This window comes from Falco biarmicus, chromosome 3 (genome assembly GCF_023638135.1).
Source record: "Falco biarmicus isolate bFalBia1 chromosome 3, bFalBia1.pri, whole genome shotgun sequence".
Classification (NCBI taxonomy): Eukaryota; Metazoa; Chordata; class Aves; order Falconiformes; family Falconidae; genus Falco; species Falco biarmicus.
In genome coordinates this window covers 40182791-40208919 of record NC_079290.1, presented here as the reverse complement: position 1 = coordinate 40208919, position 26129 = coordinate 40182791, and the positions used below count along the sequence as shown (strand labels likewise).

Here is a 26129-nt window from a genome sequence, read left to right as displayed (position 1 = left end):
AGTATCTAGGACTGAAAAAGGATCGGGGGGGGGGGGGGGGGGGGGGCGAGAATTGAAACAAATAAAAAAAGAACACATCCCTTTTCAACAAGGTATTTTAGATTATTTCTTGTCCTTATCTTGTCTAACAAAGCCAAAGCTCCTACAGACTTTGTTATTTCATTATTTCTATTGCTACAACTGGATATGCTACAAATTGACCCAACATTGCTCCTATCAGCTCTGCATTTTCACCTTAGGAACAATGTATCTTGATTTCTTCCCTTCAACATGTATCAGCTGTTTGGGTGTGCCCTCTGGGTGACATGGAAGAAGTTCTCTGTCGCTTACACCCAGTTACTTACCCGGAGAACTGCAGGTACTGACATCAATCTGCATGTTCAGTATATTGAAATTTCCTTATATTTGTATAACACTAATTTTTTTAACTGGGGTTACTGTATAAGAAACTGGAAACTACAAGTATGTAGCAGCTGCCAAAAATAAGAAACTAAGAATAGCAATAAAAATTAAGTTATTTGACTCTTAAAGAACTCTTCTTGTTCCAACAGGTGACCATTTCCATTGCAAGAAACTTCCCCAGAAAATCGGGTCTCCTATGCTCAAAAAAAGTTTCCTTCAGCTTGGAGGCAAACAGCTTCCTCAAAGCTGGCAAGCAGCAAAACTGGAAGCATGATCACTGCCAGCACGATTGTTTGGAAGTTTTCAGGATAAGATGAGACTGTAAACATACCCTTTGAGTGTGTGGTGCTATGGTAAACATCTTAGCAAGCTGCCCTTTCCCAGAAACTACAGATAGCAGGTTAACCATACTCACCATAATACTTGGCGCCACTGGCTATCACTGGGGACCTCCCCCAACATCAATGGGAATCTGTGCTCAAACCCCGATGTCTAACTAACCTAAAAAGAGCCCCCTCCCCCATCAGTTTAATGGCCACCAGATCAGAAGATTATGGGGATACAGAAATATAGCGGAGTCACAAAATTAAATAATTTACTGTGTGAAAAAAAGTGTTATTGGTCAGGAAAAAAAAAATTAGAATTCATAGTCTGGTTTTATTTGGTTAAGTGTCAATAAATTTGTAACATACTAGTGATGACCTACGCAGAAGCATAGTTGACTAAAGCGAAAGGAAAGATGCAGTATGTCACAGGTGAGCACACTGTGACCCTGGAGTACAGATTTCACTACTGGGAAACTTTCCAAATACTACCAGCTTAAAAAAAACAAAACAAAACAAAACAAAAAAAAAAGACAAAACAGTTGCTGTTGAGATGAAGTATGAACAAACTTCAGCAGCTACAGACATGCACGTGACTTTAGTATTACGCTATCACAGATGGTTTTTCAAAATTCATTTTTAGATTAGGAGTTGTGACAAGCCATTTTTTTATTCTAAATAGTTTCCAGAACAACGCCTGACAAGACATCTCTCAGATTTTTACTGAACTCTTGATCTTTTAATGCAAACATACTTTGGATAATGCTGATCATGACTGGTTGCTGACAATGAGCAGACCTCCTAAACACAAAGCCTTTGACTTATACATATATATATAAGCTATGTTATACACAGGTTCCATTTCCTCTCTTCCCAGACTTTGCCATGTGCTCTCACCAATTCTATTTCCCTGCCTTGCACCACACATATCCTCTCCTCCCTGAGCAAAACTGCGAGCCCCATTCCCTGACCTGCCTTTGCAGGACCCCAGACTTATGCTTTATATGCCCGTCAACCAAACGGAACCCCCTGCCTTATCCTTCCGACCTGCAGGTTTCAGAGACCACGTGTATGGTACCCGTCAGGAAGAGCAAGCAGACAAAAGAGGGGTGGTGGGGTGAGAGCCCCAGGCAGGGCCTCCAGCAGCCCAGACCCCTCCATGGGTGTATTCACAAGCATTGACATGGTGAAAACAGCAACAGAAACGGCCAAGAAGTGTGAAGGGAGAAAGGGGTAGCAGGGATTCCCCGTTTCCCATGTAGATTTTGACATCAGTACCTACAGCAGCTTTAAGAGAGCCATTCTCTGCCCTTGTTTCTCTTCCTCTTTTTGGAAAGAGACAGAAATTGAAGAACTGTTGTGAAAAATACAGGCTATGCATGACCCAAAGATCTGAAATGCAAAATAATTGGTTCTGGCAAAAGACAGGCCTAACTCTTATCTTATACATCTCGCTACTGCTGATAGGAAATCAATGTAAGCAAGGGAAGGAAAAGGGAAGGAGAAGTGAAGCTTCAGTAGCCTATTAACAGAAGTCAAATTGTTAGGTTATCCTGAAAAAAGCAATTAGGTCCTGCCCCACCACATCAGTGTGACCCACGTGAGGAAGGAGATACTTGACTCTCCAATGGGAGCAAAGCTGTGCCCACGTATACATGCATTTACAAAGTATACACCAAAGAAGTCTGACACTAAAATCTGCACACTTTATAAGGCTCGCTCTCCAATGATATGGTATTATAAGGTGTATTTTGGGCTGAAGGACTGGACATAATTGATGAGAGTTTCTTCAGTCTTTTCAAAGACCGACAAATCAATAGCCACATATTTTGGGCAAGTCAAAACAGTCTAGATAGAGCATGACAGGTGCACCTTTCCTAGTGGTTGGAGAAGCAGTCTTGGAATCACAGGATCTGCCTTACTACAGCCTGTTGCCTAACCTTCCCAAGGTCATTTTTCATGACACTTTACAAATAAAACACAAGACTATCTGATTCACTTCCCACATTCACACCAACGTGAACCAGCATTACAGTGGAGCTTTGTTTATATAACTGTGTAGGAAAATCAAGCTTGATATTTGCCCACAAGGAAGGGGCTGATCAAGTTAAGTGTTTATTTAAACTTGGTCAAGTCATTAAAACACTTCTGATCAGGTTTTTCTGCAAGCAAACTTAGGAAGTTCCTTTACAACCTACTTTCATAATTCAGGATGTAAGATTATTCAAATTTATTATTGTTTTGACATAATTCTTGGAGAATGAGGTAGCTTAAACTGGCAACAAGATATATAAAGATGTTGGCCTCCAGACTACAGCCTGAACCAAACCCAAGCTATATGACTTCTGCTAAAGCTAAGCAACATTACTGAAAAGTTCTCTTCAAAGCAAAGAAAATCTGATCTGTCCCTTCCCCTCAAAACTATGAGCAAGCAGGTGGTGTCAATCCTGTTCCTAGTTGCCACCAACAGGAATCTTAGCAATGACAGGCAAGCCAGAAATCTGTCTCCAGGAGTTTTTTCAGGGCAAAGCCAAGGTTCAGCAGTGGGAAATCTCGTGCTGCTGCTGGCTTTCTAGAAAAAAAAAGTCATTCAGAAATCTGTCAGCCTGACACTGTTTATATAGGCAGCAATGTCACAACAAAGCCTGTACAGAACCTCCCTGTATTTAGTAAGTGGCTTAAATACATTAACATTACTACACCGGTGTAGATTGCTAACATGGAATTACCGCACAGCTCAGGAAGACCTTACTCCTGCATAGCTCGATGCTACTAGTAATGTAAGCAAGATACAGCAAGGTTTGCTTGCTTACAGCAGCTCAATGCCAGAGGAAATAGTCTTACTTGTGCCTTGCAATGCCACGGTTATTCATGCATGCTCCTCACTACTGTTCAAGACAACATTTCACGCAGAGAAGGGCTGCAACAGCAACACTTCATCTACCCTTTTGCATACCATGAACTTTTTTTTAGTACCATGGTAGTTGCGCAGGGAGCATTCCATGCAGGGCCCGAGAAGCTTACGTCTCGATATCCACAGAAACGACTTGCTGGCCGTAAGGCAACACCGGGCAGATGCACTGTGGGGAAATTTTTCACTCGGGTATCGCAGGCTTGGCAGGTGGGACCCTGAGCACTACCAGGCAAGCAGCTCCTCTGTGGGATTCACCCTCCCAGCACACCCCAAGCAGCCTCGGCTTTCCCAGGAGAGCATGGCCGACACTTCCAGGCCTGGCTGCGACTGAGATAACTTTCTCCTAGCAGAGACCTGAACACTGGGAAAATGCTACCTGCCGCCTGAGCTACGCCATTTAACAGCGGTGCCCCCCCGGGTCGCACCCCCACCTCGACGCCAGCCCCGGCGCCCCCGTGCCGGGCGAAGGCCGGCAAACGGCCCCGCTGCCCATCGCTTTGTGGAAGAGACGCCGACATCCATTTTGGGAGCGGGGGAGCCCGGTCCTGCCAGCAAAGTTTCGGGCCCTGTCCGAAGTCTGGGGGCTGTACAAGACGTGCATGGCGAGGGCGGCTAACCACGGCGCAGGAAAGGACGGCGGCCGAGCTGCCAGGTCCGCGCCGGGGGCCGGGCGAGGAATACCCAGCGCCCCCCGCCCCGCGGCGGCCGGCTGCCACCCAGCGCCCCCGAGGCCGCGCACCTCTGCCCGCCGCCGCCGGGCCCGGGGCAGCACGGCGGGCCGGGGCGGGCCAAAGGACGAGGCGCAAGTTCAGGTCGCACCCAACTACTTCCCGAGGTCCGAGGCAGGGCAGGCCCGGCGCGCTCCCCGCCGAGCCCAGCCCCACCGCACGGCACGGCACGGCCGCGGCCCGGCCTTGGCGCAACGGCCGCTGCCAGCGGCCAGACTCGGGTTGGGCGGGGGGAGCTGAGCGGCGGCGGGGGCCTTCCGCGGCCCCCGGAGGCGGCGGCGCTGGGGCGGCCCACCTGTGCCCCCACCCGCCTCCTCCACCCCTCGGCGGGTGGCCGGGCGCGGGCGGCGGCCCCGGGCCGGATGGCGGGGTCGATGCCTCTGGCACCGCTGCCCCCCGCCGGAGCGGAGCCGAGCGAGCCGGCAGTGCCGTGGCGCAGAAGCGCCTGCCGGGCCCCGGGGAGGTGGAGGGCGCCGAGGGGCCGGCGGAGCCCTCGCCCCGGGAGCCGCTGCACCGGCGGGAGGAGGAGGAAGACGGGACGGGGACTCGGACATGATGGCTGAAGCAGCCCCCTCCCCTCCGGCCGGCTCCCCCCGTCCCGCGACCTCCCCGACCGGCGGCGGGGCGCGGGGCCGCCCCGCGGGCCCGGTTACCTGCTTCCCGGGGACACTTTGGAGGCGCCTCCAACATCGGCAAACACTAAAGAGAACTGACCCCGCCGCCGCCGCCGCGGCCGCCGCCGGCCCCAACCACTCCGCCCCCCCCCGCGCCCTCCCGCCGCCGCCGCCCCGCCTCGCCGCCTCAGCGCCGCCCGCCGCCCCCCGCCGGCCTCCCCCGCCTCTCCGCCGCCGCCCCCGCCGCGCCCCGCCGCCCGCGGAGGGCTCCCGGCGCCGCGCCTGGGCCTCGCTCCCCCCCGCTCCCGCGGCACGAATGGCCCCGTCCGCGTCCCTTTCCCGGCCCGGCGAGGCGGCGCGCAGCGCCCCCAGCGGCGACGCGGGGCCCTGCGGCCCCCGCTCCGCCCGCCGCCCCAGCGGGGCCCGGGGCTCCCCGGGCTCCCCTTCCCCCGCCGGGGCGCTGCCGGCAGCTGGGCGCGACGGGAGCCCCGGCGCTGCTGCGTGTTGGAAACAGCCAGGCAAGCTTCTCGCCTCCGCGCTGCTCGTGTTTTCTAACCGCTGCTGCCTGTTTCCCGACAGCCGCTGCCGGCGCTGGAGGCGGGCGGTTCTTGCTCTCTAAAGAGATTAAGCCGTGAAGGAGCGAAACAGCGCGGCTTAAGGCAAGCAAAAAGAAAATAAAGGCTTGCAGTAATAGAGGGAGAGGCGGGTAAACAAGACAGTATAACAGAGAGCCGGATTTATCCCACACACACACGCACGCACCCCAGTGTCGCTCATCTCGCTCTACGTCGCACCGGAACGCCCCGGCGTAGTTCCGAGCTCAGCTCCTTCCCCCTCTGAGACGGCGGCTCCCGCAGCAGGGCACAACCTCGGGATTTATGGCAGAACGTCCAGTGCAGGCGTTCGGTCAGACCACGTTCCCCCCGGGGCGGTGAGGGGCGGGTAGCTGACGCGGCGGCCGGGCGCTGCCCCGCAGGCAGCCGGCGAGGCCGCAGGCACAGGGGCCGCAGCCCCGGGGGCCCGCGCCGGCCCCCCACTCCACCCCCCGCCCGGAGGGGCCGGGGTCCCGCTGCTGGGACAGCCCCAGTCCGTGCCCTCCCACCCAACACCCCCCGGGGTTCCGCCAGCGGAAGGTCTTTTTCTCCTTGCCCTCTTCAAGGTTTTTTTTACATGTCCCCTACAGAAGGCAGAGCTAGGCAGCAGAAAAAAAATAATTAAAAAAAAAATAATAAAAGCACTTAGATTTGGGGATACACAAACTGAGATTGAAGGCTAAATAGTTTCGTGAAGTCTTCCTTTTAATTTCTAATTTAAAGAATAAAATGGGCACATATCAAATTTATCATCTTTAGCTTTAAAAAGAATATTCAAGTTCTTTATCTCAAAGTAATAGAAACTTTATTGGTCATTAAAAACAGAAGGCTTGCAAGTTTAATCCACAAGCCACCTAATTTAGTTTGTAAAAATCTGCTTTTTTGATTGGCTCAACTAATTATTTGCCAAGTGAGACAAAGCAGGAATTTCTAAATCCATGATAAAGCCAGGTAGAAGCATCAGAACCTGAAGCAACCAATTCCCTACCTGATTTGCAAGACTGCAGTAACAAAACTCCCCAGGCTTAGAAACAAAACCAGGTATTTTTTTTTTTTATTTCCTTTAAAGATGCCTGTATCTTTTTACTAGGGCAATTGTATTTTAATGATAGCTATGAGAGTTAGAACATTTGATACAGCAAATGTAATTCGAAAAACAGCAGCTATTTAAGCCAAGATCAGAAGGAATTGAGAGCTCGTATTTCCTCCAGTATCTGTTATACCATGAGATGATTTGTCTTTTTTAAAACGAAGACCTGAAACCAAGCGGTGGATCAATATGAAAACTAAGCAAAAAAAAGATGAAGATGTAGCTCAACAGGATTCCCAAGCACTCATGGTAGAGACACACTCGTACAGCACATAAACCAGGTGAATTTTGGTAGTAAGCTTATATATTGTAGACAATTCACACCCCAAACACAGATAACAACACTTTGCAGAAGGGCTGTATCATGAGTATCTAAGTGATAGCAAGGTTTTATTCATACTAACAGAACACTAACAGGACATTTACAACTTGTTTAAACACACTCCGGGAAACCCAACATTGGCTAAGACAGTTTTATACATACCCTGTATTCAGCCGTGGTAGCTTGTCATCTTCCCCTTCTCATTCCTCCTCTGTTTAGTTTTCTGTTTCTGAGATTCCTTACCCCTTTTAAGAACTTTTTTTAAGAACTGAGCACAGAAGTACACCATTTCTTATGTATTCTTCTGATATAATTTAGCAATGGATAATAATGCAAGTACTTCTCATAAGTCTACTTACTACAAGTTCTTGCGTAAGTAAAGTTCATTCAAGTGCTGAATCACAATAATGTCATCTACAAAAGTTTGTGGGTTTTTTTTTATTTACATCAAATTTTATTTTTACTTTACTTACTGTTAGAAGTTTGAAGAACAACCACACAGTATAGCATATACTTAAGTGTCAGTGTACCCAGCAGAAAAATGCATTCAATGAGTGTCAGCATGAGGTTACAAGGGGTATTTTCCGAACTTTCTGCAATAGATAAATATAATTCCAACAAGCCTCTAGTCTGTCCTATTATTTCAATACCTAGCATTTTTATAATAATGCTATTGCTACAAAGCTAAAAATCTTAGTTTAAAACATATGTTGAAGTATTATGTATCAACTCAGAAGAATCTCGTATCTTAATATACCTTTTACGTGGCAGAAGGCACATAGCTGAAAGAAAACTGAATACAAAAAACCAAATTGTGTTCAAAAACTTAGTATATACATATAATTTTAAATACACTGATGACTTTTGGGTCTAATTTTGTTCAGGTATAAAAAAGGATCAAATATTTTATCATAATTTTAAGTCTGTGATAGTGTTCTGCTGGAGCTTTACATATATGCAGAATTAAGTTGCATTACTAGCCACTCTTTACATTTACTGTACCTTTGTTTTGGTTTTTTCCTCCTACTGTTGAGATATGGGATAAAGGCTAATCAGTATCTCCAGCCAGAGCAATTTAATAGAACCTAAAATCTTCTCAAATTTTGAAAATTAGATAAATAATTTGTATATACTCATCCACTCTACTCCCCTAGTACACAATGGGAGTTTCATGGCTTACCCACTGAAACCACATTGTCGGGCAAGTTGTTACTAGTTAATTCAGTACGCTGTCTGAAAACAAGAGGAAGGGGGGAAAAAAAGCCACACTAATGCCTAAATGCCTGCACAAATGTTTAACTGAGGGAAAGGATACAGAGTAATTCCATTTGATCTGTATACATGAGTGCAGGACACTTGCAGACACTTGGCATTGTCATGTTTAACCTCAGAGTCAGAAAAAATGGGCACTTTCAAGTTGACTTGGAAAAATCAAAGTATTTTAGTTTTTACTGATAAACATTATTAGAATTGCATTTTTTTAAAAAACCTCAAATGAGTTTCCACCCTTCAATACACACTAGTAGTGCAACAAAACAAAAAAAAATCCTCAAAGAAAATGCACAGCGATGTATTTAGCAAGACTGAGATTGACAGAACCACAGAACCAGGACCCTGCCTTTAAATGAATATATTAGAAACAGAAAAATTGGTTGGAAAGGACCTCTGAAGACCAACTGCTCTACCACCCTCCCTGCCCCCTCAAAGCAGGCCCAAATTTAAAGCTGGATCTGACTTCAGAGTTTGCAGCTTGCTCAGACTACTTTTGAAAATCTCCAAGGACAGGGATTTTACCTCTTCCAGCAATGTGTTCCAAGGGTTTTAAAAAGTTGTTGTGCTTTTAAAATGTATATTAAAGAACTTAGATGATATTTTGATACTAAAGTTGAAAGACTAATTAAGCTAATACAGAGTGTCCATAATATACAAATAGCAAGTGGATAATGCATTACTTATATTAGTCATAGTCCACAGAATGAAAGCCTCTAACAGCTTAACGCCAGAAGAGTGGGTTGCTTAATTTTTTAAATAGTATTTTCCCGGTAACTAAAAGCTATTGGAAAAGCAAAAGGCCAGGAGTTTGGGATTGTATTTTATTAAACCCAGTATTATTAATAAGCCTAAGCCTAATCAGACCACTGCTCTCCCCAATTACAGGTGCAGAACCAAGACTATGAAAGTAGATTTTTGACTACAAGCATGTCATACAAGTGACTAAAACAATTCATCACCTTATGTAGTATATAGAATGAGAGACAAGAACAAACCAAGATACAACAAACCTGAGTTTTCTCAGGTAATGGAAACGCATTTATTCTTTATGCTCCAGTGAAGATTCACAAGCACTGAACTTTAAAAAGTCATGTAACACATTATCTTTCATGATTCATGTCTAAAATATAAGTTCCCTAAACCAGGTGAATCACACAACCACTTCAAGAATCCAGATGAAGTGAACTAGAATTTGCGCTTGTCAGCATACATTCCACTTTTTCCGTCACTTCAAATTACTGTTAGTATAAGGACATTGTGCAACCTTGTCGTGGTTTAACCTCAGCCAGCAACTAAATACCCCGGTGGGATGGGGAAGAGAATTGGAAAAAGGTAAAACCATGGGCTGAGATAAGAAGAGTTTAATAATTGACCTCGCCTCCTTTAGCAAGTATAATTTTTTTAGAACACCAAAGTGAATCCAACCAAACTGATATGCTGATTTTGCAACTATCAGCTTACATCTAGGTCTCTTATCAAGGTATCAAAGCCATTTCTTCATTTGGTGGCCCACTGACCCAAATTCAGATTGCTTTGCAGGTAGAATTACTATTTCCCTGCTCCAATTGCTCTCATACATCAGTGCTGGAAATAGTAAAGCCTTGTCTAAATAAAGGCTTTACTCTTTTAATAATACTAGTGAAATTTAAAAATTATACTAATATTATTTTATAGTAAATATTAGCAGTTGCATTACTCATTCAGGAAGCTCCGTATTATTCATTACCCTTGTTCCTGTATCGCAAACCGCACAAAAACCAGCCATAAGTCTCTAGTTTTAATTTGCACATTTCATTTGTTTTGGGTTACAACAACATGACTGGTTGTGTGTCAGCTATTTCCATGATTTTCTATTTATTTTCAACACAAGGAACTGTAAGAACTTTCTGTACTGTCATCCCGCCTCCTTACAACTACAGAAAATGTGATTATGCGTATTTATGCCCATCTAGTTCGCATGCATAGTTAACTGTATAAACCTGTGTGTGTGTATGCACAGTTAATACATGCAAGTTCATCATCTATGTTGAATGTGGGAAACTCCTCCTATTTCCTACGTGTTTTCCAGATTTAGAAAGACCTAGGTTTGGATTACTCCTGCAGAACACAGATTACAGAATTTTAGAAGAAAACCCAGACAATTCAGGTCAATCAGGGCTTCAAAACTCATTACTACAGGCAGTGAAGGCAAGTCTAACTACAGTTTGATGAATTAGCAAGAATAACAACAGAACTACCAACCTGAAGAGCACGGCATATTGGTTTTCCATTACAAAGCACACAGACGTTTAGAAATGGCCCATTTCTGCATTACTGGGCTTTGCTACTTCATGAGAATACACTGGCTTTGCCCCAGAGAGAAATATGAGAAAGCCAAAGTATAATTACAGTCCAAAGGAGCAATAGATTCTGTAAGATTAAATTCCTGTTTACAAGCCTGGGTTTGGTTTGGTTTGTTTTTTGTTTTTTTTTTGTTTGGGATTTGCTTTACTGATAGCAGTGTGACTACATAGAAAGGCCTTCAAACAAGTCCGGACACGATTCTATTTTCATTGATAGCACTGTACCAGATCATCACACCTATCTTGAAATGCTTTGGATTCTCATTAGTGCCTCTTGCTGCAGGCACAGATTACAGCAACACACTTCGAACACAACTGAAGCTATACCAGCAACAGCACTGGTCTGTCTCTACTTCGGTGTCGATACCAGGTACATTTATGGGCACAGTTGTGCTGGTGAGAGATTGTCCCTAATCAAACCTATTGACAACTTTTCAAGTAGCAGACTGCAACAGACTAGGTCACATGGACTAGTCATGGGAGAAAGCGGGGATAAGCCTTCTAAATCTTGAAGTAACTTAAGGCCAGTGTTGGACATGAAAATTGAATATTTCACTCATTGCCAAACCCATTCTTGTACTGGCATTAAATGTACCCAATACTGTTAAGTAGATGTAAAAGGACACAATCAGTCTGGAGAGAATTAAATCAGTAGAAAGGCGTTTTCCATTCTGCACAATTCATTTGCTTTTCCATTCAACTATGTAAGTTACACTGCTACAAAACATGCTGTGTACTTCACTATCTTAACTACCCTGGTGTGGTAGGGAATACATGGCAAATAAAGCCTAATCCTCCTAAAATAATCCTTTTATTGCAGGATAGTGGGAAAAAATGCAACAAGTTGGAAGGACTTGTATTTCTACCATTTTGTAGAAGTAAAAAAAATTACTTAGGGCAATTGGGCAAGATTATAAAATTATACAGTAAATTAAACCTTTATTAAATAACTACACTTTTAAATGATTGTTCTCTTTGAACAAGAACTATCTTGGATATAAATGAAGTCAAAGAGCAAGCAGAAAAAGAGAAAGAAATTCTCTGTACACAGCATTATGGAGGCTTTACATACAGAAAAAGGGTTCACCCCCGCCCCCCCTTCCACCTCCTGAAAAAAAAAGCTTCAGAAGTTACTAGTACTGTAAACACGAATCAGTAAACGACATAAAGAGCTTATCATAGTCAATAGGAACAACACTAAAGCATTGCTTAAATGTGCTTGTAAATATAGAATCTCATGAATGGAAACACTAAAACCAAGGACAGCCAGCAGCATTGTCACTCAAATGATGTTTGTTTTAGAGGATTACCAATGCCTCCAATTTGCCATTAGTACTATCTCCTGCCAGCATACACTAGCTTCAGCCTCAGTTTGCCCAATTTTCTAAGTGACAGCTCTTAGAGCAACTAGGTGCGTGCCAATTTGAGGGACAGCAGCAACATACAGCTTCAAAACATGTTAAGTGTTACTGAGTGAGCAGTAGGTATTCCATCAGTTGAAAATACAGAATCTATGCATTTTATACTGATACCAAATGCAATTTAACTATGTTTCACCTATAAAGTAGCCATTTCTAAGTGAGTCTACCATGCAAGAAGTTTGCTGTATATTATGCATGTTATAGCAATTAGCACTGCAACTTTTTCACAGGACGACAGTGAAATAATAGCATAAGAATGTATTCTGAAAGAGACAAATAATACTTGTTAGATGAAGCTGGTTAAAGCTGTTTGGCTTCAGATCATTTCACTGTCCATCCTGTCAAAATTAAGTCCCCAACCCTTAGTAAATATTGGGGGGAACAACGACTGCTAATAAAATTATTAACTGGCAGTAATGAAGCACAAATATTGTCATGTATGTAACTGACAAAAACAGCTGGACTATTTTATTACTGTATGAAGGTGTAATAAAATCAACAGTACATTTTGCAGCAGTTCAAACTTCTACAGTTTTTTCTTAAATGAACAGTCAACACAACATTATCTCATTAATAAAAAACAAACACAACCTTATCTTGCATCGTCACCAAATCAGTTTGCAATTATGTGCTAGCTATGCCAGGGCAATGGGAGTTTGGGGGTTACAGGAGTTCCAGAATATTTTGAGAATTAACACAAATGCACTAACTGGATGTCTCTACAGAAATGTTACTGTATAGCACTTCGATGAGCCAGACTTTTCCCACTCATCCAATAATTTGCCAAAAGCATTATTTTTGTGACAGCTGAAAATTGCTAAATTTGACAATTAAAGCAAGAATAAACACCCACATATTTTGAGACGTTCAGTGCTGATTTAATGAGAGAATAGTACCAACCTACTACCTGAACAACAATTAAAAATTCTTAAAAAGGGAATGTGTATTGACAGATTGTGTATTGACAGATACATTGTTCAATTTCTCTGAAAGTTTAAACAAGTACAGTACACAAGTGCCTTCAGAGAATTTAGCAAAACATCCCCATGTCTGAAAAAGTTTTCATTCTTCAAAGCCATATTAAGACAAAAACATAAGCAATCTACAAGGCACTGAGTCTTTACAGATAAATGAAAATCATCCCAAGATTTTCTAATCAGCATCCTCACTACACCCATAGTTCACTACGGAACTCAGTATATTATTATTTCATATACACAGTTGATAAAAGAAAAAATTAAACAGAAAAAACCAGATTATAAATTTATAAATTCCAAATTTGGAGGGAGGCTGCCTGTAAATTTCCACTTCAAGACACACAGCAGAAAAATCTCACTTCCTTTTCTCCAGATTATTTTTTAATGCATTATCTTTGCTTTTAAGAAAACAAAGAATGAAAACATAAAAGTTGATGGAAACCTGCATTTTAAATGAAAAGCTATAAATAATAATGTCCTTAATACTGTATTAAGGATGGTAAAAAATAGAACATACATATCAGTGTGGATGTACACTAAAATCAACCCTGATTAATGCATGGCCTAAGCAAGATTTATTAACCATCTTTAGTATGTACCTACACATAAAACTATCATGGAGACCAAAACAAGAAATAAAGCTGTAAGACAGAAGCAGCTTTCTGGTGTAGACCATGCAGGAGGACTCCTTTCCAGAGACCAAATGCTGGAATAATACTTTGTAAATTTAAGATCAAAAATTCAATTAAAAAAAAAGCTTTACCTTGTAACAAACTCCTAACAGTGACAGGACCCTTCACTCAAAATCAAGGAAGGTACATTAATATCTGCCTTGAAAAGCATAGAAAGCCATCTCACACCACAGTATGGAATCAGCTTCTGCAGAGATCACCACAGATTTTCCAATCAGATAGAATCCCGAGACATTAAATGTGAGGGATGCTCCAGACTGGGCTGGCTAGCACAAGACAACTCTTGTCATACTTACCCAGGTACACCCAATACCGGAGAAAACGTTTAGATGGATTTATATCTCAGAAATTATTCAGGAACACCTAAACCTTACTATATTGCATGCTACGGTCACTAACATAAGGAAACTTGCCTTCCAGATTAAATGGCGATTCGTATCAACATCCAAATGATAAGCCTTTACAATGCTTACTTTCAAAGTGTTGCACAGAAATGAGTTTAAACACCCAACATTACAAAGTAGGTGATGGTGAAAGTATAGAAGTAGATGAGGCATTCAGATGAGTGTAAGTACTCAGAGAAGTTTTTATGGAGACGCATCACAAGCTTTTCTATATAGCATTCCCTACAAGTACCTGACATACCAAGATGATACGAGTAATATCCAGATATGATTTCTTCTATTCCTACAGACTAAGGAAAGCAAGGAAGCTCACAGAAGGAACTTTCAGAATTACGGAGACACATAGCAAAGTACCATACCAAGGCTATTTCTCACCTGAAAGACTTCAGAACCTCTTCAGGCACAGTATGAAGTCTGCTTTGCTCTGAGTTTACTAGGGCTTCTGGAAACATTATTGCAAAGGCAAAAAGAAACCTATTACCTCAGCTCATGGAGAGGGCTATCCATCCTCTCAGTTGTAAAGTTTGATTGGACCAGTGGTTTTTCTTTGTATAGCATATCCCAACAAACTCTGACCCTGGTTTTCATACAGGACCTTGATCGTTCAGTTGCATCATGACCATAGTTACACTGCATTTGCCCTCTTCCATTTTCGAGGAACTTCGTAACATCAGAATTACAGCTCAGTGCAATTATTGATGTGCTCTTCATAAAAACAAAAACACACACACACAAAAAGCGACAAAAAACCCACTGCACCACCATTCTCTGAGAATCTTCAGAAATCTGTCAGACTTACCCTCAAGAACTAGTGGTTCCCCCTTTCATTTCTCCCTCCCACCCCACTGTATTATCTCCATATATGTTATATCTCCATATCCATAGCTTATCTCCATATGGCATCCTCACTGTGTTAAGTCAACACAATTTGCAGGAGCGCTTGGAAGATCATTCCCAACACAGGACTGCCCGGACTACTACTTGTTCAAGGAAGCTGAATTAGTCTGTTACTCCAGCATGATGCTGGAGACAGAAGTTACCCCATGAGGCATATGATAATGCACAGATATTTAAGAGACTGAAAAAGAGTTACAGTCCAAAACTCAGCGTGATACAGAACACATTAGTGCAAGGTGATGCCCCCAATTTCTTTTTTCCTCCTAAATTCAAATCCTTATGCAGATCAAGACTTCAGGCTCAATACACTCTAAATCATCTGGAGATTGGGTGCTTTATCAGTCTTTGTGACTTGTTTACTTAGTGATGTGTACTTCCTATACTGCTACTTTCAGAGTACTAACCTTCAGTAAATTGTCTACATACGTACTTTATTTTGTGCAGTTGAAATACAGGTAAGGATGTTTTCTGGAGACATGAATAAGAGCTATTCATCCTTCATCACCGGTCAGAATGACAGCCATCACACACTCTTTACTGACTCAGTACAAACAACAGAGATCAAAACCACCAGATTTCATCCATCTTTTGAACAAGCCCTTCAGAGGAAGGGGTAAGACAAGGAATAGTGTGGTTTTATCTTGAAAACCTCCTACCACAGCGCAAAGGTCCTGTTCTTTAAGCACACAAATGAGATCTGTATCTGAGATTTGTCTCAAGTGTTTTCTGTATTAGAAGATGACTGTACCACATTTGGCTTCCTATCTAATCTCAAGAATATTTGATTTGTAGCATAATAATTGCCTGCCATTTGGAAAATAACTGGGCATTTTCTGAGCAGCTTCACCGACTCTGTAACTCTGTATTTGATGAAGGTTTGACAATGCTGGTCTGATAAAAACTTAACCAAAAATATCCACACAGAGCAATGCTTAGCAACCTTGCTATTTTGAAGAAACAATACCCAAAAAGTCAACCAAAAATATTCTGGGCATAGAAACTCAAGGCATCTAAATGGAGAGGTAATAGATCACTCCAAGGCTTTGGAACAACTTCAAAATTTTGACTAGAAAACAGTTACAACAGACAGAATCCCCTACTGAGACTGTCATAGGGAGTCCAGACCTCCAGCTCCCAGGCTTCTTATAGCACATAATGCAGCTTTTGCATAAAACAAGGTTTCTACTAGCACTCTACATTATGCAGAAAAGTCTAAAGACACAGATCAGGTTTCAGCCATCACCTCTCAAACTCCAGCTGCAGAATCGTTTTCATTTCTTGCACTACCTCTGAAACTCTTAATTATCCAGCAAGTTGACTTGATTTGCTGGTTAAGAAATATTTTCACTTTTTCTTCTCAAGACAGTTTCCTACTGATTTAACATGCTAAATCATCTCAGTGTAGTCAATAAAGCTAATAAAACTAGATGCAAGGTAGGAATGTGAATCATGAGGCTGAAAAGGAAGGAGGAGTACATATTCCTCCTTTTCAGTAGCAGTAAACTAAGAGAAGACTCTGAGCAGGAGGAACCCTGCTTGATTTTATCTTCAAAGATAAAATGCCCTGGAGAAGTACATTAGCACTCCAGGGATGAGGAAGGGTCCAGAATGTTCACCTGAACAGATTTAACCCTGACCTACTTGGCAGAAAACACTCTAAAGGGCTCCAAGAGAACAGGTTCCTACCTGTTGTGGGCAAGACATAAGTTTTAAGATCTTATCGTGGAGATTTAAATACCAAAAGCAGACCAGCACAAGGGAAACAACTGTGGTCAGTGTAATGGGATTTCAGATTGTTACATCTTTCTTTGAGACTACCATTATTGGTTTTGGTTCTTCACTGATTCCTATCCCAGAAAATCAGTCTCTTGTAAGCAGCTCTTCCACGAGCAGAAGTCAAGAGAAAAACGACACTTCAAAAGACAAAGTCACGCTTGCAGATAGCATATATATCTATAAATTTAAGGGTGCTAAATACAGTCTAACCTACTATCACTGACACAAGTCTTAAATGCTCCTGTGGAGTATTATACTAAAAAGACTGTGGACAGAGGCTTATAAATCTGATCTCTACACCGATGTCATACACTGCCTGGTCAATTGATAGTGCATTTAGTTTGGTTTTTAAATACAAAATAATTATCTGAATGAAACCCACATCGGTTTCAAGGAAGCCACTTTATAACAGCAATTACTTTGAAACTGCAAAGTTACTGAAAATGCTCTTGTTTTGTAATTTTAAAAAGCCTCACTTTAAGTAGCTCCAGAAAGAATTTATTAAGTTGAATCAATTGCTCAAACCCCCTCCAACGCTACTTTTAAAAGTACTTAAAATCAGGAGGAAAACACATATGGCCAATGAACAGAACATCCTGCATTTATCATCAATAAAATGAAATAAAAGCAGTAGCTAAGTATTTTCAAATTTGTATTTCTGAATTATATTTTAATATAGTAAAAGTCAGCTCATATTTCCACTCTTCCAATTTTATTAAGGTACTTTAAAGCCTGACGGTTTGGAAAGTTCATGTAAAACCTGGAAACACCAGGCCAACAACTACTTGGCATACAAACCAAATCCCAAGTCGCTCTCCCCACCCTGCTGTATAGCTGCAGCTGAAGACCGAGTATGACCAAGGCAGCTTAATTCTCCTTATCCAGTTCAACACTCAACTGTTCAGGTCCCACTACTTATGAAAGCAAATCCAAACTGGATTGAGTGATCTGGATTAAAAGTAACTAGTTTTAAAAGAAAGTTTGTTCAAACCTATTTTCTTAGAATGATCAGGATTTGCGACTGTGCAAGCACAACATAATGGAATTGCTTTACCAGAGGAGACAAAAACTATGCTGGTTTTCCCCCAACAAAGCTGGAAATTATACAGCTGCACTATCACAAAGCCTTCAATATCAACAGGACATGTTCTGAGAAACTTGAGTGCCATAGGTGATTCCCCCCCACCCCTATTTTTAAAACTTCACATTAATAAGTATTTACATATTTTAAAAAAAATCACCAAGAACAGGACTGGAATGTCTTGTTATCAATTATATTTATACATTTCCTGATATCCATTGGTATAATTTGATCTTTAAAATTTAATTACTGACATGGGAATTTTATGGTCTCTTTAGACCACACCTTTAAAACCTGAGATGTGAACTACATTTTGTCAGACTTTCAAATAAAGTAATAACTAAAAATAAAAAATCCAGAACAGTATTCATAACTTGCATGAATTAAAAAACTTAATTTTTCACAAAATAGGGTTTTTAGGTACGAAATGCCTTACTTTTTCCAAAATAGAAGTCATCATCTCTTGAATAAAAAAAACTGTAAGCAATTACTGATTGAAGCAACAGAAATTTCATTTAACAGTCCTGACATATGCTAATGAAGTAATGCAACCTCTCTTCCCACCACTGCAAGCAAACAAGAATCCTGCATCTGGAACTCCCCAGTTAATACCTGAAGTGTTTGTCAAACAGCAAAGCACCATGATAAGGAACTATTTGATCGTCCACAAGAAATGAAAGCACTACATATTAGTATGGTTTGGGGTTTTCTTAAAGAAACCATTTCCTTCAGCTGTTAGAACAGATGCCCTCTGAAGAAAAGAAGAAGCACCTCACTATTACCCAGATTCCTTCCTCCCTTGATATCCATCACATCATTTGGAATTACTGACAGTTCTGTCTCAAGAGTAGCTGAATGTAAGAAACAGTGCTGCTGCACTCCACCATGAAAAGGTCCACACTTCATTTCCATTCAAGGGTAGTAATCTATTTTAAAACAACAATTTATTGTGTTATAGTATAAAGACACTAAACACAAAACAAAGTGTTTAAAAACATGAACATTGACACAGAACAAAAGCAAGATCGTTTCAAGCCAATTCTGTAACCGTTTCATGTGAGAAATTCCAAGTGAAAGAAAGTTACATACCCAGGGTCACCCTACAGAAAGGATGGCACCGCTTTCATCTAATTCAAGCCCTATTTCAGGGCATCATAGCGTTGTCAGAAAAGTTGCATTATTTTGAGGGCTTGAGCGGTATATAGACGACCTTACCCACAGATCTACAAGGGAACCAATGGAGGAGCTTCTACTGTAAACTAAAAGACCTGAGGTACATTCTTTTCTAATCTACCTTGCATTTTTTTGATTTGAGTATATTGAGAGGGAGGGGGGCAGGTATTAAAGAGCAGCATAAATTTGGTTATTTAACTTCACTGTAGTCCCTGTGATAGCATAGGTCAACAAAACGTATAATGATTTGCACTACAACACCCATCTTCAACAAAATACATACAGCATGTCATAAAGCTTCTTTGAAAACATGTATTGTAGCATGGCAAGCCACCATATGAAAAGAAAAGGTACATGAATCTGAGATGATGTACTTGAACCATTTCTTCAGAGACATTACCTTGTGTAACAATAAGGTCTCTTTCCTGTGGACTATTTGATAATATCCATTATGTGAACCATTCACACATGAATTCCTCAAAGATCTGTCAAATCACTTCAATCAATACAGAGCAGTTAACACCAATATACATATTAAGTACCAGATTACTGCTCTTTCATATGAACCATATCCAAAAATAACCAGTTTGATTAACTCACAACAATAAAATTTTGCTAAACAAAGTCAGAGCAGAACTATTTCATTTGCTTAAAACTATTATTTTTGGCTCTTAGAAGAAACTGAATTCTATGTTTTAAAGGCTCATTGTGAAAATACATACACACATCAAATTTATATCCAAAGCTAGATTTTACCACTGAGTTTTAAAGGCCAAGAGATATTTTCAGTACAGTAGAAAAAATAGCAGTTCCTGAAGTATATCGTAACCTTACTTCACTGACAATATCCGTAATTCAGTCACTGTATGAAATACTTCGCTGAAGCAAATCCATCTGAACTCTATCCACCCTGAGTTAAGCATCTATACTTCTTTAAAATGTTTTAAACATTAGGTAACAGAGAAGTATGTACAAGGCTATAAAACTTGTCAGTTATCATACAGCAGTAAGAAAAAAAAACTGATCAGGCAATTTTCTGTTTGTTATTGTAGTTACTCATTCTGGGTTGGGTTTGGGTTCGGGGGTTTTTTTGGCTTTTGTTTATTTGTTTTTAAATCAAGTAGTTACTTGATTTAGACATTCATGCATTAACCGCTTGAATTTTTTTTTTTTTTTGAGTGCAACAATAAGGCAACAGTAAAAAAAAGTTATAGAAATTTTGCATATGTGTAAAGGTATTAAGTTTATAAAAGTGCTTCCTAAAAAGACAACCTAATTGAAGTATCAAAATATTACAGAGTGGTGAGAACAACTATTATTTCAATAAATGTTGCTCCATAGAAAAACATCAATCTGATTTAGGCTTCTTCCCCCTTTTTGGTGAAGTAAAAGCCTGGAAAAAAACCTGGTATGGCTGCGTGGGACAAGCAAATTAAGAAAATATACTTTAGTCTAAACTTAAATAAGAAGGTCCACACTTTTTTGTCAAAACATTAAGCCTCTGTCAAAAATGTATTTTTTCTCTTTATAGTACAGGATTAAAAGACAAGATGATGCTTACAAGATAAAGAAATAATTTACATGAAAATATCTTCTGACAAAGCTTTTCAATCAAAATATTGTTTTGTAACATTCAAACATGACATACAACACAAAAGAAACAGTGAATGCAAACAAAAAATGTTATATGGATTGCTTTCAAACACATAAATAAATGAAATATTGGTGTAGGCAGTAGGGCTCATGCTGATGGCTAGCAGGAAATAACAGTGTGCAATTTATTTGGAAAAAAGCTCTAAAGTACAAATTACAAGCCCCATTACGGACTGCAGCAAGTTCAGTTATATCACTGCCATCCTCTCCTATCTCCAAAATAAATTCTTGGTTAAATCACTCACCCTAAATTACTCATACCTTTGCTTCAGAGATATGAATAACTATATACAAAAAGTAGTTTTATTTCACCATAGGGATAACATTGTACCTCTCTGCCAATGTCACTTGAAAAACCTTCCGTGTCAAAACAATTTGACAGCAGATAAACAATTTAATAAATATGCAATGACCTTATTACAGTCCTTCAGCTAAGCATGTTAACTCATGCTGCTAGTTTTGTGATCACAGTGCATAGAATCCAAATGTAAAAAACCGGGGTGGCTTTTAAGGTAATGGTTGATCCTTTGCTTATAATCCAAATACATCCGAAACTTTCATAAGCTCTGTCATGCATCAATCTTTTTTGTGGCAGGAGCAAAACCTTTCCCTGGTACAATGTCCATTGCCGGCAATGGATGCACCAAAACCGCCAAGGAGCTCAGTGTTATTGCACAATATATGAAGACCTGGAATTCTTCCAAATGCTTAAAATAAAAATAATGGAATTATTCTGACATTTCTGGACACCTGCATTAATACTGTATGACTAATAAAAGCATGTCAGTTGCATGGACTGAACCAGCGATCAACATGCGCCCAGAATGCACACTAGTAAAAATGCAGTCAAAGGAAGTAGTCTTCATTGCCTATAGGTCACTTCCAGTCAAAGGTTAAAGTTCAAAGACTGAATGATCAAAGTGCTCATTTTCTCAGTAGGACTATCTTCTGCTACGAGGATCACAAAATGGTGGCATCAACATGTGTCATCTTTAAAATAAAAGAAGAGCATTTATGGAAAACACATAAACATTCGATGTCCAAATTAGCAAGGTGCTGTATGCAGAAACAATTCCTAGCCTAGACAGTAGCATGCAGTGGAAACGCACCAGTAGAATAATTCTGTGGTTCTGTTCAATGAATACTCAGAAAAAAAGAGAATATCGAACATACAACTCCCAAAATGCACATACATCACCCAAGCATATTAGTATTAGCAAATATTCCATTGAAAGGACAGCGATTTCCACACATCATATTTAGAAAGCCATCCACCAGGAAAGTGAAAGACCAAATATGCTCAACGTTTTGCCCCCTTGAAGTACAGCAGGTCTACACCAGTTACCAAATTGAGAAATGCTTTCATAAGGAATATCGAGTGGTAGGAGCTGGCAGAACGGGCTTCTCCTGATGCATTCTCAACCCTTCATACCCTTCATATGTATGTACATATATTCATTTACTTCAAGAATCAACACTAACTGTAGTTGACAGAATTATGCAAAAATAATAGGTTACTCATATAACCCGACTATCTTAAGTTCTGTCCAATCACAGTATCTAAAATTTAGTGAATGTAAGTTATTTTCAGGTTTATTACAAAAAGGTGTATTCTATGCCAATCTTTCTGCATTATGCTCTAATGTTAGAAGTAAATATTTGTCTTTGAAATTCTTCTTCTATGACTTTCTCTTCCATATCTCAACCTGCAGTATATTTATATCTGGTAACGGTAAATATTAAGTTCGTTAATAGAAAGCAAACTTACTGTCTGGCTGTTTTTAATGCACTTACTTGTAACCTCACACACCTGGAAAATTTAGCCTCATAAACAGTATTTTTACTGTTTACAGATTTAGCGTATATAAACTAGCAGTGAACAATTCTGCATTCTCACTGGAAAACATTATGTCATCAATTGTATTACATGTAAAAACCCTCTTTATTTTGATAGTAGGGTACCGTTCATGTAAAAAAAGATTGGACAAGGATGCAAGAGAGATAGGAGTATTTAAACCATGTACTAAAAATTTAGACCAAATATTGGAGAAAACACTTTCTACTGAAAAAAAAAACAAACAAACCAAAAAAACCTCCCCAAAACCCCCAAAGCAGTAAGGAGGTGCTGGCTGAAAACAAACACCATTGCCCTCTTTTTTTCACAAAAAAACTACCTCCTGACCACACCAAAGCCAGGCAACAGCTTTAGGAAACCATTTTTACCCTGGATGCCCAATGAAACTATCTGGAATGTCCTCTGTCTTTAACACAACATGATCAACTCTCAGATTGAAATTCAACGTGAAATTCAGTGTACAGTTGAAGCAGACATTGGGTAAGACAGACAATCTAGAAATATTTTTAATTATCAAAGATCAGACATCTTGAAACAGGGCTTGCAAGGACATCAGTTTGGAGCAAACAAGGCTCCTTAATGCTGCGTATGGAGTTAAGTTACTTTGTTGGGGCAGGGATGAAATGAGAGATTAAAAACTGCAATAAGCTAAACGTAGAGACACATGTTTACGTATCAGAATGTATCTCAAAGCGCCACTTATCCTTCTGTGTTTATATTGGTTTGCTTTACATCAGCTCCCAATCATGCACTATTTGCTCCCAGCTAAATAAATTCCAGACACCTCCTGGAAACAAAACAATCCTTCAAATGCGTATATTAAAAGTGATGACAGCCTTCCTCCTTTCCCTTCAAAGCATGGCGATTCAATTTCACATTACAGCTAAGCCAGTCCAATGGCTAGCTGACAAAAGAAGGGGCCAAACCAATGCACCCCCCTCCACAGGTTTTTGTATTAGAACAGGTGTTTATTTATCCTAGTAGTTACCCTTGGACAGTTGCTTTCCTTTCTTGGTTGGGATCAGGTTTTCTCCCCTAATTTACCCAGTTCAAAAGTGGTTAAACCACAAGATCAGATATATGACACTTTGGTTGAGGCACAAACAGAAAAAGAAGATGACAGAATTATGTATTCCAAGGGCTTGTAAATCTTCTCAGGTGTACACAGTGTTGAAGACAGTTCTTTTCCAGAGAAAGGTGGTTAAAATTAGCAGACAAGCTACACTTCCCATTTTAGTGTAACCCACCATTTCTTCAAACCCATTAAGAACACACTGAAAATGTAAAGGCCATGCCTTTGCACTCGTTTTTTGTCCACAGCCGAGAAACGAAATTATTTGTTACTGAGAGAAGGAGCAAGTGGCATGCAAACCTTGAAAGAAAAACCCTCTAGCATTTAAGAAATTCTATGTCCAATGGACATCAGACATGTTTTATTTTTTTAATGTAATAATATAGTGGTGTGGGGGAAGTCCAATGAACTTTTAATCATGACCACCTTTGTAATTAGTACTTAAAAAGGAAGTTAAAAAACAAATGAAAATATTACAAAGCAAAACAGTAAGAGTTATTTAAATGAACTGGCCCATTTTCATTTGCCTCAGGCTGGTTTTTAGGTTGCTCTGCATTTGGAGAGGGGTAGGGTTTTCTGACTTTCAGAAAACAGCCATTGTGTAGTTACTTCAAAGTAATTGACTCGTTCAGTGGACTATAAGAAGCTTGACAGTTTTGAGCCACAATTATGTATCAACTTTCAGTCAGATAACCCACATTTATTTTCATACTCTTTTGGTGTTTTGCTTAACTCAAATTGAATTTCATGAATAAGAAATTTAAGTAATATCTGTAGACTTTTCTCCTTGATAGACTTCTATCCCAAATCAAAATGAGACTAGCACAAATTCAAAGTAGACAGAACGTATTTTAATCACAGGATAAAGCCAATAAATGGAAGTTTACTTCTCTCTAAAAATAACTGGCAAGTGAAAAAAAAATTAATAAAAACTCTCCCAAAATTGCCAATAAAGAGAAAGCAAAACTAGAAATGCACCAAACACATTACAATAGTGTGAAAACAGAAAGAGAAAGTGACTACTAAATAATCTGGGGAGGATGAAAAACCCAATCTTGCAGGCAATATGATTATTATTCTTGGAATCAATTTTAAAAACAACATAATGTACAACACACAATAAGCAGTCCTGAGTTTCTTAAATACCTCCATCCCACGACATGCAGCATTCCTCTTACTGTTACTGAAGTACTCTTGCTTTAGAGATACTATTAAGAGTACTGTGAGAACAGAGTTTAATTCTGTTACATTATCATATCAAAAAAACATGGGTCTCAGCAAGTTTTTCTTGTTAAGGCATCCATGGGCTTTCAAGAATCTAATGGTGAAGGCTTTGGCATTTTCCTCTCCAGTCATTAACTCCTGCTGTCTCAAAACACCTGGTCTCATTTCATGTAGGGGATAGAACATGTGCTGGTGTGCAGAAGCAGTAAAAAAAAGAGGCTGTTTTATGGTGGAGCCTTCAGCGAAAGGCAGTGATGGGATCAACTCCTCCTGCACCACCCTAGCATACAGTATTACCTGCTCTAACACATCCCTTCCCAAAATACACGGGCTTCCAATGATCACCATTTGTAAAGTATTTTCCTAGGGAAAGCAAAGAAAGTATTGGCCAACAAGAGAGGAGAGAAGAAAAGCATAGCCCATCTCTACCCTCTCCTTTCTTTCCTCACCAGTAGAGAAGCACACACAGCTCTGAGAAGAGGATAACACATGTTGGGCAGAAGAAAGACGATGACAAATTTTGAGACAGAAGGAAGAAGCCACGCAGTATTAAGCCAGAGATAAAGCCCACGGAAAGAAGAAATAAAAAACCCACCCAAACACACACAACCAAACCAACACAACACTAGCACTATAGACACCATACGTAGCAATTTCAGTACGGTATTTTTTTTTATCAAGTAATTTTATCATGTTGAATCTTATTACTATATTATTGACTATTAGTTCTTATGAGCCTTTAAGTCAGTCAACCTTCCACACTGGAAATTCTGATTAACAGTGGAACTCTATTAAAACCCATAGCTGTTTACAAACATATAAGCACGTTTTGATCACTGTAAAAGCTCTGGAAGCATTACCACCAACAAGAAAAACCTCCGAGTTTAGAGCTAAACCTAGTTTTACTATGGACCTTACCCAAACACAAACTTAAGACTTGTCATGGACTAAGAACTTTCATTCAAACTCAATCCTACAATTTAAAACATATAAATCTGTGCTGTTTAAATTTCTATCAGGAATTATTAAAACGTAATATACAAAAATCACAGCACAGTATTCCAGAAACAGGATTTTAGTAAATTTTTGAAATTAAAAAAAAGAAGAGTTTAAGGCTTTGAATGTATTTATCCTACTTTCCTACATTTTAATTGCCTTCAGCCTGAAAAAAAACTTCAAAATTCCTGGTCCTAGTTAAATACTTACCATGATACCACCATTTTGTTTTCTTTGGATTCTTGTTACACGTTCTTACATAAAATGAGTTATCTGGAGGTCGCCTCTGCAACAGAAGAAAAGACCTA

General features: G+C 40.3%; 2 protein-coding genes across 8 annotated transcripts in view; both read right to left on the bottom strand.

The window, feature by feature from the left end:
* STAU2 (staufen double-stranded RNA binding protein 2) overlaps positions 1-5886 on the bottom strand; it is a 177393-nt gene extending 171507 nt beyond the window's left edge. For 2 of the 4 annotated variants that reach the window (XM_056333371.1, XM_056333373.1), the window contains exon 1: positions 5021-5132. The gene's annotated coding sequence lies outside the window, so the exon portion shown is untranslated. Of the gene's footprint in view, positions 1-5020; positions 5133-5743 lie in introns of those variants that run through there. The other 2 variants (XM_056333372.1, XM_056333374.1) reach the window with 2 other exon arrangements.
* A 12889-nt stretch (positions 5887-18775) lies between these two features.
* Positions 18776-26129, bottom strand: part of UBE2W (ubiquitin conjugating enzyme E2 W) — a 32665-nt gene continuing 25311 nt past the window's right edge. For 3 of the 4 annotated variants that reach the window (XM_056331104.1, XM_056331105.1, XM_056331106.1), the window contains exons 5-6: positions 26032-26107; positions 18776-21664 (exon numbers count right to left, since the gene is read on the bottom strand). In XM_056331104.1, coding sequence (XP_056187079.1) covers positions 21651-21664; positions 26032-26107 — 90 coding nt within the window. In that variant the 3' untranslated portion in view covers positions 18776-21650. Of the gene's footprint in view, positions 21665-26031; positions 26127-26129 lie in introns of all 4 variants that reach the window. The other variant, XR_008820682.1, reaches the window with a different exon arrangement.